The 13719-nt window shown below is 42.0% G+C and overlaps 1 protein-coding gene across 2 annotated transcripts in view; it reads left to right on the top strand.

Annotated features, from left to right (window-relative positions):
* The window catches only part of SLC25A13 (solute carrier family 25 member 13), a 192063-nt gene that overhangs the window by 124468 nt on the left and 53876 nt on the right, over positions 1-13719 (top strand). For both annotated transcript variants that reach the window (XM_058525909.1, XM_058525900.1), the window contains exons 12-13: positions 11116-11168; positions 12917-12997. In XM_058525909.1, the coding sequence (XP_058381892.1) occupies positions 11116-11168; positions 12917-12997 (134 nt within the window). The remainder of the gene's footprint in view (positions 1-11115; positions 11169-12916; positions 12998-13719) is intronic.

The following is a 13719-nucleotide window of genomic DNA, read 5'->3' as shown; positions in this document are numbered from 1 at the left end:
TTAGTTCCATTCTGTAATTTGGATCTTGAGAGCAAAGAGATGATTGGCAGTTCAAGTTAAAAAAAAAAAATGATTTATAATCTTGCTTCATAGATGACCTTATTTCTATTCTTAATTGGTTGGGGACCAATTCCCTTTAGTGCCTTGCACAAAGTCATTAATTAATGATTGTATGTAACTGCATATTTTTAAATGCTTATCATTGGGCAAGAGAGAGATCAGATGAAAATGAGAAACCATTATTACTAGCAAAAAATTATAATAGAAACAAAAAAGACCTGAAGTATTTCTGAGAATCAGTATTCTAACCTTTCTATACAAAATCAAGATACGTGTGATTCTTTGACTATAAATTTCTCATTAAATGTAATTTTATTGTTTAAAATTTTTATTATTCCAGGAGAAAACTGTTAAATTTCAATTCTGAGAATTTAGAATTGCTGCTGTTAATGCTTCTCCTAGCAATATTTGAGAGGATGTCAGAGTACATCTCTAATTTATAAACATGTTTTGAAATATTGAGCATAGTTTTTCCTATTATGGAATTTTGCTTAACATGTAATTTCTCTGCATCAAGACATATATAATTGCTAATATTTCCTGAATAATATAATTTGGAAATGTTGCATAAGTAAGGTCTCTCCTCTATTTTAAAATTATTTTTATGTATATTTTGGAAAAAAGTTGGCAGTTGGCCCTGAAAAAAGTTGCTTACAGCATGTATCCTTATTATAAGGTTAATAAGCATCTCTCTTCTTTTTCTTCTTATGAGGAGAATACAGATCTCTAAAGGAAAGCTGTTTTTGTATTTAGATGTAATTCCTTGTGGAACTACTAGAAGGGAGGTTATTTTTAAAGAACCCTTTCAACACTTCACCACTCTTTCCTTTCTCTGGTACTTGCCAGCATCTGCACACAGTCCTGGAAGTTATCCAGTGGTAATCAGGGAGCACGTTTGAGTCACTGCCCCATAGTCCAGAGGAGACTGATAACACAGCTATGGGATTGTGTTATGGAGGGTCGAGTCCTGTGCCTCTGAGAGCCACGAGTCATTTTAGTATTGTGAGTTGGTTAGGTTACTCTCCATGTCTCTGTCTAGCTCTCTGTTTCTTTGTCACTGGAAGTCTCTTATTTTGGGGTAAGTTTTGGTTGTTAGAAAAGATCCCCTGGGCCAGCCCCGTGGCTTAGCGGTTAAGTGCGCGCGCTCCACTGCTGGCGGCCTGGGTTCGGATCCCGGGCGCACACCGATGCACCGCTTCTCCGGCCGTGCTGAGGCCGTGTCCCACATACAGCAACTAGAAGGATGTGCAGCTATGACATACAACTATCTACTGTGGCTTTGGGGGGAAAAGAAAATAAAAAAATAACATTATATTAAAAAAAAAGAAAAGATCCCGTTAGAAATCATATGAGACTGACTCTGCAAACCTTCTCAGTAATACAGACTACTTTCTTTACAAGGAAATGATTACTTTTCCTAGGTTTTTCTATAATTTTTGAAAATCAAACCCCCAGGCTAACTCTGTCTGTATTAAGGGAAATAACACCGAGATTATCCAGATCTCCCTGAAGTCCCTGTAAAAAATCTTCCTCTGTTTCCTTCCCTGCCTCCAGATTGATGTGATGCACTCAGGTGTTTAAAATCCTTAACGAATTACCTGACAGTTTATTTGGTTTGAATGAACTGTGTGACCAAATGAGTCAGTTATTGGCCTGCTATGGACTTGGCATATTAAAGAGAAACAATTTATTGGGTAATCATCCATAATTAAATGCTCCTAATGAATAACTAATTTCTGCCTTTAAACTTTGCTCCCCTCTCCTCCCTTAGATGCTTCAGGTAATGAGATGAGCATCCTTAGAAATTGGAAAATATTTTGGGGAGGACCTTGGGGAGAAAGATGGATTCGAGAGAAATTAGGATCCATGAGAAATACTTCTTAGAGAAAGTTTTTTTGTTTTTGTTTCTGTTGGTGGGAAAAACCATAAAGAAAATCTTCCAGAAAGAGAAATTAGATCATTTTATGAATTAAACTTAATTTGGAGCAATACTTAATCTTTTAGGATTAATTGACAAAAATTTTTTTTTAATCAGCTCATTGATCCAAGCTTGCAAAGTTTTAAATGTGTCTATTTCAAGTTGTCCGTGTGGTGCAAAAGCAGTTATCTTCCATCCTGGAATGTTCTCAAGGTGACATCTAGAGGATATTGTGGTGATATCTCAGGAAGTTATTGATACGTTTGCATTCTAGAAGGAAATTTTGTCAGACAGCTCGTTTAAGCTAGTCTCTTCTTGTGGTTAATGGTTCTAGAGAAGAGAGGATCCAAGTTATGTGGATCTACAGTGAGATTCTTCTTGTGGCTAAAAATAAATTTAAAAACCCTAGCATCAAAATAAAATGATAGGCATTCCTACAACTCTGTTTTCCATAACTTAAGAACACATGCATCTTGGAACAAAACACAGTGAATTCGTGAACTGTGCTGAGTCATGGGTGTCCATCCTTGTCCACCAAAGCATTTAATGAGTGCAAAATGGATGGGTGTGAGTCTTATTTTCTTGGCCAGTTTCTGCACATTTTAGTTTAGGGTATTAAGCTGTGAAAAGATCAAAAGGCAGATATTTGGTTATAGGAAACCAAATAAAAGTGAACGAAAGACTTGGACAGTTCATGAGTTGGGTGATTGAATCTCCAGAAATCTACAGAGAGCCAACTGTACTGAGCACAGGGCATTAAAATAGGAGACTAAGGTAACACAAACTCAAGCTAAGCGGTGTGGGGTGTTGTCAGAGGCTCGAAGGGGCCAAATGAGAGCAGTGATGAGCTTAGAAAGTTGGGATAGATGACAAAAAGGTGGAACTAGGTATAGCCTGGAGAAGAGAATGAATGAATGATTTCCAGGCCTCAAGAATGATGATTTATAACCAGCTACTTCCATGGCTGAAACTGAAACAAGGGAAATAGATTAAACCTCAGCAGCGAGGAAGTAGTTTAGATAGAAGAAAAGATAACCAGGACCCTGAAAGTTGCCATATACCAGAGTGAACAACTGAAGGAGAGGATATGATCCATCTTCCCAATGACCTTCACTTCTGGAAAGCCCCAATACAGAGGAGGAGTAGGAACTCAGTTTTTTCTAGACCATAATCAGTATCATTCATTTACTCTTTAACACTCAGTCTCCATAGGAGTCCTGAGCCATAGCTAAGATAACAGATGGTTCTTGACATTTTGAGTAAAACATTTAACCCAGATAAACAAGCATTTAAATCTTAATATCTGCCCTTGCCCCCTGCCCCCACCATTTTCCCAGCTCCACTCTACAGTCCCTTGGGATGGCACCCAAAGAGCTGGTGGGCAACTGGATTGTTCTGAGGACTGTGAAAGGGGATAGTGTAGTTGGGAGGGTGGAAATGCTGCATCCCTGGGGGCAATATGAGTCAAAAGTGGACAGACAAATGGGAGGAGGGGGAGGGAGGGAAGAATGCTTGAACAAGTGAAGAGAGAAGGCCATGGAAATAGGAGCAGAAATAAAAGCCATGGGGCAGGGCATGCAGAGTGCTGATAGCTTCAGAATGGAGGTTAATCTGATGTTGAAAGCAAAGAGGGCTCTCTGGGAAGATGGGGGCAAGTGTAGTGGCCTCAATGGTGAGGTCAGGAGGGTAAGAATTTAACATCGGAGGGGTTGCCTCTGGGTTGAAACTAGATAACACAAAAAAGTGCTGAATGTGGCTTTAGCTACAGGAATAGGGGTCTCTTAGGCATTAATTTCCCCTACCAAACTCTACTGCTTGTCTCTGCCCTGAATGCCTTCTACCCCATTTTATGTGCTCTAAGCTACCTTTCTCAGGGCTGGGCTGGCCACTCTTAAACTTGTTTTTGTGTGACCTGAGACAGAAACGCTGCCTTAGTTATGGAGGTTCTTCCTTGTCATGGCCTTACAACATCTGTGCTCCTGCTCGTTTTGTCCAGCGTGGTCTCTTGGGACCTGCTACATGTGGTTACAGTTGTCCCTGGACAATCACCTGGCTCCTGACCCACTGCTTTCCCTGAGCCTCATTCCCAGTGTATTCCCCTGACTCACTCATTCACCAGGTTATAACCTACAACTTGGCTCTGCCCTTCAGTGCCTTCAGTGTTTTAAAGAGCCTAACATTCAGGACCTGAAGAGGGAGAGGTGGAGGCATGATGTGGATGCCCGTCACTTAGCCACCCTCCTTTTGTTGTGCGAAAGGGCCAGTCAGGGTGCTGGCCCAGCGTGAGCCGGGGCCCAGAGAAAAGTTTCAGAACAGTCTGGGCCAGAAGAAATGCCTTTGTAGAGCAGAGAAGGAAGCTGGAGCCGTAAGTCCACTAGAGTGAACAGGGAAGAGCCGAGCAGTAGGGGGTGTAGAGCTGTGATTTGAGAGTAGTGGTGAACCTGAATTCAACTCTGCGTGCCACTGCATGGTCACTAAGTAGTTAGTGACTTGGGACAAGCTGTTTAGCCTCTCTAGATTCCAGTTTCCCTGAAGGAAGATGAGGAGGATAGTCATGATGATGGTGATGTTGATAAAGATAAAAATAAACAACGCCAAAAAGCACTTCTGTAGTACTTACTGTGTGCTTGGCCCTGTTCTTCGGGCCTTGCGTATATTAACTCATTTCATCTTCAGAACTACCCCATGAAGGTGGTACTATGTTTATCCCAATTTACAGATGTGGAAACTAAGGTAGAAAGAGATTGGATGACTTGCCCACAGATGCACAACTAGTGAATAACAAAGTCTGAATTCAAATTCTAGAGCAGCCTGGCTCCAGACTCCATGCCCTAATCACCTGGCTCTCCTGCCACTCAGTAGAAATTACATTATAAAAAGTTGCTTCTCATCAGAGGTTGAGAAATGTTTAAATTCTTAAGTAAAACATTTTATTTTAGCTTAAAAACATAGTTGAGGGGCCGGCCCGGTGGCGCAAGCGGTTGGGTGCGCGCGCTCCGCTGCGGCGGCCCGGGGTTCGCTGGCTCGGATCCCGGGCGCGCACCGACGCATTGCTTGGTAAGCCATGCTGTGGTGGCGTCCCATATAAAGTGGAGGAAGATGGGCACCGATGTTAGCCCAGGGCCGTCTTCCTCAGCAAAAAAAAAAAAAACATAGTTGAAGATGCATTGTTATGTCTGTGCTACTTCCTTATCTTTGCCTGAAGTAGGCGGGGCCACTAGACACTCAGACCAGCTGTGCCCTCACTGCCTGGGGACAGCTCTTCTAAGGATGGGCATAATGCCATGGGAACAGCCGTATACTACTTACCTAATTCTGGGCTGTGAACATGTTTGAGGCTGAACTGCCTCCTGTAAGCAAGAAGAGAAGCAAGGATATGCCTTGAACAGATAGGTAGAAAGGAATATCACATTTTTTTGAATACATAATAGAGGTTGTGAACAGTGTCTGGCTCTTTGTATACATTTACTCCTATAATTATCATAATAAAGCTATGAGTCATAGGTAGCATCCTTGGTTTACCAGTGAGAAACCTAGAGTTCAAAGAAGAACGTCCCCAAGATCACTCAGCCTGAAAGAGATGCAGACCTAGGATTCCAGCCCAGGTCTGTCTACGTCCAAAGCCCATGTTCCAAACCATTCATTTTGCTGCCAAGCCATTGAAGTAAATAGTTTTATGTAAGCCTGCATTATTAATGAGTTTTTTGTAGTTCCTCCCAACTCTGAGACTCTAGAATTTCTAAAAAGTTTTTAAGTAAAGAATAGCATAGTAGCCCTCTGATCTAGCACACTGCTCACGGGAACCTCCTTTTGGGGTCCTATATGAAGCTTAAGTTGGAGGTTCCTGATGCGGGCTTAGTTCCCACACCTCTAGCTCAGTTCTCACTGGGTTACAAAGGGACTGGAATCAGAGGGATAGTGTGATTTATATGTCAACCCCATGAAATTTGAAGACGAAATACTATATTAATATTGTGCCCTGTAAATCTTTTCTCGCATTAGCAGCCTTCTGGTAAAGTTTGCCAAGGAAGCATTGCCATATGTGCTGATGGAGCTGAACTAAAATGAGAAGATTAGAAAACTAACCACACTAATAAATTTCATTTGAGGTAGTTGGAAAATAGACTGCTGTTTTGACAAGTTAGAAACAACACACACATCCATTCTCTGTTTCTAATGGTACAATGAATTGCCAGAATCCAACAGAAACATCTTGTATTAGAAGCCTAATTTTTCTGCTGAGTTACCCAGATGTCAAACAGACGTGTCCTTTAAACTTCAGTGTGATCGCGTTGAAGTGCCTTAACGAGGCTGGCTGTTTTAGGCATTACTGAGCCACGTTACCCCTCCTCCCTCTGAAGTCAAGGAACCAGGAGGGTGATTGAAATTCCCGCCTCTGTGACTTTTCATTGTCCCACAGAGCATGACCCCTCCCAGGGCTAATGGTGTCTAGGCCCACATCTGTAGTGGCACTCAAATCTTAATCCACAGCCATCTATGTTTCCCTATTTAGGAGGGTAGTCATCACAAGAATGGTACTTATCCAGGACCTCCCTGAGGGCCAACATCTGGCCCAGGTCTTAGGAATGGATTTGTACTTTGGTTTTATTCTTACTGAGTTGAAGTTATTCATTTAATAGAGTGAAACTCAGGGCCTTCTACCCTTTACTTTAACCTCCTAATTACTCTCCCTGCCTTGGGTCTCTGTTCATACCATCTGTCCTTCACCTGCCTCTAGAACTTTTTACTTTATGAACTTTACTCTTTACTTTCAAAGCCACCCCATGCATCTGCGGTATTTGGTCCAAGCTCCTTAGTGCGGCCTGGGAGAGAAGCAGTGCAGTGCATCAGGTGGGAGCACCCCGTGAGCCAGACCGCTTGGGTTGAACCCCACGTCTCCATCTAACAACTGAGTAACCTTGGGCAGGCTCCTTGAAGTCTTCTTCAGTTTCTTCATCTGTTGATGGGGATAAAAGTAACATGCACTGAGTTACTGTTATTGACTTGTGTGGACTAAATGTGTTAATTCACATAAAGCAATAGAATAGTGCCTGGCGTGTGGTAAGTGCCCCCAAATATCGGCTGTTGTCATTATCACACTACTGTTACTTATTACAAGGTCTGCGACCTAATCCCAGCCTCTGGTGATCTTGCCCCAACCTTGAATGTGCCATGATCTTGAGATTTTGGTGCCTTTTCATGCACTATTCCCTCTGTCTGGACCACCTTGCCCTCCATTCTACTCGTGTCTCTTCTCTCCAGGAAGCCTCTGCTTATTCTTAAAGATCCAGGTCAAGCATCTCCTCTTTGATGCTTTTCTCCCTCCTGCAGGCAGAATAACTAGCTCTCTCCACTGTGTTCCCACAGTACTTTGACACCCCTGGGCTGTGGCGCTCACCTCTCTGTTCTTAGGTGGTTTGTCCCCTCTGGCACACACAGACACCTAGGGTTCTCTTTTCTGGTAAACTGAGAATTTCTCCAGGGATAGCACAGATCTTACTGTTCATCCCCAGTTCCTTCCAGTACCAGGCACACGGAAAGGGATTTGGTAAATGTTTGCTGAACAACTAAGTATTTGCTGCCTTACATTTAGTCTTAAATACAGGGTTTTCTCTTTTGTTTTTTGCTGTTCAGAGTGCATTACTAAATTTATAGTGAAAAAGACAAATCTCAATAGCTTAAAACGCTGGCTGAAGTGATTGTATCTAACACTGTAGTCATTTGGCTCTGTGGGCTGTTTTTTATTAGTCATTTAAAAAGACCGTCACAGGGTAGTTACAGAGACAAGAGATCATCATTTAAATCACAGTGCTTTCAACCCATGCATGGTTTTGGTCTACAGTTTAATGATGAGAAAAATGCATCAGGCAAGTAAATATTTAACTAAACATTTTGGTACTTGACCTGAATGCAGAGAGTAAAATGGAAATTGTGAATGTTAAGATGTAGTTTAAACAGCTTATCCCTGCATTTTACTAGTAGAAATTAATGTACTTTCATAAAGTAATAATAAAGCCTTTCTTCTCATATTATAGATATCATATTATCTCATATTATGTGGTATAAGTAAAAGATTAATAAGTGAATGTAGTTTAGGAGGAGAGTGCTTACTTTGAATAAGAGCACTTGCTTTGCCCAGATGGTTCCATAGTCACGTTTTCTGTGCTGCTTCGGTTCATTTAGATTATAAAGCGCACATAGACTTACTCAAGCTAGCAAGGGCACAGGCGAACTTTTGGTGAGAGTTCATGCAAGAGAGAAAGAAGGCCAAGATCTCATAGGGATCCCAGGACAGGGTTTCACCAGGCCCTGGCCTCCGTGGGACCAGAGGATGGTCAAGACCGGCCCTCCTGCCTGCGCACCTTTCATGGGCTGCATGTTCTCCCTCTTTGGTGTCTCCATTCCATTTGCTCCACATGCTCTTCTCTCCGACAACCCACTTGCTTTTCTTATTCACGGTTTCTGCTTCCTCGTGGCAACAGCACATACACGGCTTCAACTGGCCACTTTCCCCACTCCGCATGGCGTCTTCTCACTTGTGCCCCTGCGCTAACTGGCTCCTCACCTCCGAGGACTCTGTCATGCTCCTGGGAGAAGGATCCTGACTGACTAGCTCTACTTCTGGTACCAGGTCATAGGGCCCAGGTTGCTGAACTCATTGGCAGCCTGTCTTTTAGTTGCCTTCCCCTTGTCCAGTCAGCTGTGGCTCAGGGGATGAAGCAGGCTCAAAATATGGTTGTCCAGAGAAGACATTGCAAATTCAAATGTATATAGGATCCAGGCAGGTTATGAAAGTGAACAAATAGTCTGGAGGTGAGAGGCAGGTACGTGTTTGCCTATTAGGCACAGGACAGAGTTGAGTGTTGTCTAAAAGCATAGACTCTTGAGTAAGAGAGCTTAGGTTTGAATCCCAGTCTCACCATTTATCAGCAGGATAACTTGAAACAAATTACTGAATCTCTGTATGCCTCAGTTTCCTCTCCCCGGGGTGGTTATGGGAGTTAAATGAGTTAGTAAGCTGCTTAAATTGGTGCTTAAAATGCCTGACACATAATAAACCATGTGTTAGCGGTTTTTTTTTTTTTTTTGGCGAGGAAGATCAGCCCTGAGCTAACATCCATGCCAATCCTCCTCTCTTTGCTGAGGAAGACTGGCCCTGGGCTAACATCCGTGCCCATCTTCCTCCACTTTATATGGAATGCTGCCACAGCATGGCCTGACAAGTGGTGCGTCAGTGTGCACCCGGGATCCAAACCCGGGCCGCCAGCAGTGGAGTGCGCACACTTAACCGCTACGCTACGGGGTTGGCCCCTGTTAGCTGTTTTTTTAAGAAAATTTTTGTTAGCCTCAGCATACTCATCACTTAATTCCACAATAAAATGAGCTTTCTCCCATTTTTCCTAAAACATAACACTGTCTTGGTCTATTTAGTTTTCCCCTTTTTGTGGAGCTGCAAGCATACAGAAAGGTTTCTCTATTGTGAGGATATCAACAAAGCAAGAAAAATCATGAACGGCAACTGGCACTTGTCCTCATTGCCGTGTCGGCATTGGGGCATGGTGGGGACCTTGGTGAATTGATGCTTAGGTCCTGTCTAAAGGGCAGCGCCTCATCCAAGTGGAGCAGATTGCTGCAATGTCAGAAGGAGGCCCAGGCTGTCAGATCAATCCATTGATCTATCGATCTATCTATCTATCTTTACAATAAGTTCAAATTAGGTTTGAAACCTTGTGCTGTTCAGTAAAACACGTCTGCAGGCTGAAGACATACATCCCTCAAGCTAGTGACTTTTGGTTGCAAGCTGCTCCTTTAGGAAGGTGGTACGGACAGGGCTGTTCTCTCGGAAGAAGTTGCAAATGGACCTTTTTATATAGATGAATTAGGAAGTTGTACTTCCTGACAAAGGAGTTATACCGTGAAGCCCCTCTCAAGGACAGCAGTATGACGCAGGGAACAATATAGTCTGATTCTTGGGGTTAGCGTACTGTGTGTTTCCAAGAAAAGGTGTCTGTCTCTGATTTTATTTTCTTAGATGACAACGATGCCACTTTTTAGTTCAGATATGTAGGTCCACTGCTGTTGTAACTGCCTTTGCTGGAAGTGACCCTTTCCTGTCAAAGGCCACACCTGCCTTTGTGCTCTGATTCTTAATTCCCGTGCAACCTAACGTGTCCAAAACAGCTCCTTGCTTTCCACTCCAAACCTAGGTGTTCATGCTAAAAATTCAGCAGTAGTCAAACCCAGTTTTTCTTTGTCTCTCAGTCTCATCTCGCGACACACAAACACACACACACACACACACACACACACACACAGTCAGTATCACACACACACACACAATGTCAGTATGTCCTGTCTGTTTTTCACACAGCAGCTGGAGTGGTCTTTTAGAAGTGAGAGTTAGCACATCACTCTCCTCCCGATCGAAACCCTCCAATTCCTTCTTATCTGACTTGCAGCATATCAAGCCCAGGATCCTGACCTACAACGTGACTACAGCATCGGGCTCCCACCTGTGCCTGCTTCACGCGAGGTGGCACACTGATGTTTTCCCTCCTTTTTGAGCACGCTAGGCTTGTTCCTACTCGGCTGTCTTTGCCCTATCTGTTCCTTCTCCTGGAATGCGTTTTTCCCCAATTGTCACTTCTTCAGGAAGGCCTCTCCCCTCCTTCCATCTGAGACCGGTCAGAGCAAGAACCTTGTTTGTCTTGTGCTTGTCACCAAGTCATAGTTGCCAAGTGAATGAATGGCTGAACTGTGGGCATTTGGAGGTGGGGGAATGAGAAAAGTATTAGAAAAAAATAATATATTCACTGAAGTCCACTTCATATTTGAGAGACAGGAGGGAAAGTGCAAACTTGTTGTGGAATAATGAGATTTCCTCTGTCACTAATACTGTTGATTTACCCAACGTGCAAACGATCCAGAATGTGAGAGGGAATTTACTTGGGCCTGATGTGGCTGTTAGACATTAGTACTCAAACATTCCATTTTGAGTATGCTCATTAAAGATTATAGCAGAAAATTGCAGCAAAGATTGCCCTGGTTTTTAGATGGTGATCCCCTCTTTAGAGCTGTTGATTTGTTTAGTTAATGCTAATTTATTTACTATACTTCTACTTTTTGTTGTTATTTAGGTCTGTTGCCACAGTTATTGGGAGTCGCCCCAGAGAAGGCCATAAAACTCACAGTAAGTCTTTTGAGTTGATGCTTCTTAAGAAGGGAGTTTGCACACACTCAAGAATCTAGCAGATATTCTTATGTGAAATGGCAGGTTTGTGTTTCTTTAGAGGTGCTAATTTGAACATAGGAGACTTACCACACACAACTTTTCATTATTCCCCATTTAACACTAAACATCCAAAAATGTGATGATATATTTGAACGAGACTTTTGGTGGTTGCTGCCATCATCATCATCATCATCACCATCATCACTATCACCATCATCATCATTATCATTGTTGTAATGGCAGCAGCAGCAGCAGCAGCTAAATTTCCTTCAGTACCTACCATATTAGGTACTTTACATGTATTATCTGTTACTATTTTAATCTCAAGCAAAGTGTGACCCGCAGTTTACAGATAAGGAAAGTGAGGCCCACAGGGTTTAAGTGTTTACCTGTGTTCACACAATTCATGAGTGGGAAAACTAGAATTCAAAATCAGATTTTTCTGACTCCAAAGCATGTGCTCATTTAATTACACGTGCTGTGTATAGAATTGATATTTAGAGTGTATTCTGTAAGCATTTACTAAAGCCACACATTGAGGGATCTGAGTTCTAGTTGAAGTTGTTCCGCCATCAGATTGTTTCTCCAGCGCCTGGCTCCCATCTGACGGATGGAAGGTATTCAGTGAATGTTTGTGGAGTGGATAGATACTGCCTTTATATCACTAAGGTCATATAAAGCCCAAGACAGTTAAATTCCACTTTTAGATTGGGCTTTGTAGCCTTGGTGCCTGAAATTCTTCTTTTACCATCTTATTATGTGACCTTGGGACAGCTAATCTTGTCTTTTTTTTTTTTTGGTGAGGAAGATCAGCCCTGAGGTAACATTCATGCCAATCCTCCTCTTTTTTTTTTTTTTTTTGCTGCGGAAGACCGGCCCTGAGCTAACATCTATTGTCAATCCTCCTCCTTTTTTTCCCTTTTTCTCCCCAAAGCCCCAGAAGATAGTTGTATGTCATAGTTGCACATTTTTCTTAATTGCTGTATGTGGGACGCCGCCTGAGCATGGCTGGACAAGCGGCGCATCGGTGCGCGCCCGGGATCCGAACCCAGGCCACCAGTAGTGGAGTGCGAGCACTGAACCGCTAAGCCACAGGGCCAGCCCGTTGTCTGACTTTTATCTTCCAAAAACATGGTTGATCCTTAAAATTGCTTGTAGTACATACCGCTTTGGGAACATTATACTTAATTAAATAATGCTATTGATGTTCCTTGAGAATCCTTAAGAAATTTTTTAGATACTGAATTTGTGCTAAGCTGGAAAATCTACTCAGCCAAATTTGTCTCAATGTTGAGTGCTGTTTTAGAATAAATCTTGTTAGAAGACTTGAAAGTGATTTTTAATCAAATCTTATAGTTTTTAAGTTATAAAAAGTATGTTTTTATTTTGTTTCTATTGTCAGTATGTCTCTCTTCTTATGCTATTGTAATTGCAGGACATATTTGAGTTTAGCGCTTATAAGCCATCTGTCTTTTAATATTTTTCGCCCTGAAACAGCAAGAATACATATATATTTATTTACCTTTTATAAACTACATATATACTATTAAGAGCACTTCTCAAACTCTTTTAAGATCTGTTAATTTATGCAGTTCATGATTAATAGACTGACAGGAAAAAATAACATATTTATAGATATGTATTTATATGTGTTTAATGACTTTCTTTATATTTTTCATCAGCTGCTATAAATGTTTTTCTTCAAGGTGAATGATTTTGTGAGGGATAAATTTATGCACAAAGATGGTTCGGTCCCACTTGCAGCAGAAATTCTTGCTGGAGGCTGTGTAAGTACCTTTTGCAGATCTCTACGCTGAAAAGACTTGTTTCACATTCATATCATTACCGTGGTAAACAGTGTGGACTAAGGTTTCTGTTCAACCACAGATCCCGTACAAGGACAGAGTCTACTAGGGTACCTCGGCTTTTCCTAGACAGGCGAACCACTCCTGAGGTGGAAGGGTAAATGTTTCTGATCTTATTGCCTGTTAAGTCCTGCCTGTTAAATTCGTCACTGCTTGCGGTTGGTTCTGCAGTAGAAGTCGTTTGTGGTAGAAGTGTTTGGCCCTTGAAAAATCTTTGCTAACTTTTCCTAAAGTTAATTTTTAGTACATTCTTTCCTCATGGCACCCTCTGCTGGGTCAGGCACTAAAATTTGCAGTTTGGAGTCAGCAGCCACAGCTCTCTGCTTTGCTTTACCTCACAAGTGCCAGCAACTCTTCAAGCTCCCTAGTGCCTCTGGGATGCTGGGAAAGAACTGGCTGAGTGCTTTCTGCATTGTCAAAAACGCTTGGAATGAGTATTTCTTTATATGGATGAACAACTTGCATCTTGTTCTTAAGTTCAGCAAAACATTATGTCTTGTTTTATCTCATGCACAGGTTTGTTCATGTGAATGTAAATACTTTAAGTAAATTAAACTCTTACACAAAGACTGGTACTATTTCAAGATAAGGTTGGTTAAATAAACAGGCTTTGATCACTAGGGCAATACAATATGGGTATATTT

Source organism: Diceros bicornis, chromosome 3, assembly GCF_020826845.1.
Source record: "Diceros bicornis minor isolate mBicDic1 chromosome 3, mDicBic1.mat.cur, whole genome shotgun sequence".
NCBI classification, from domain to species: domain Eukaryota; kingdom Metazoa; phylum Chordata; class Mammalia; order Perissodactyla; family Rhinocerotidae; genus Diceros; species Diceros bicornis.
Note: the sequence above shows the minus strand (reverse complement) of the source record. Positions and strands in the feature narration are given on the sequence as shown.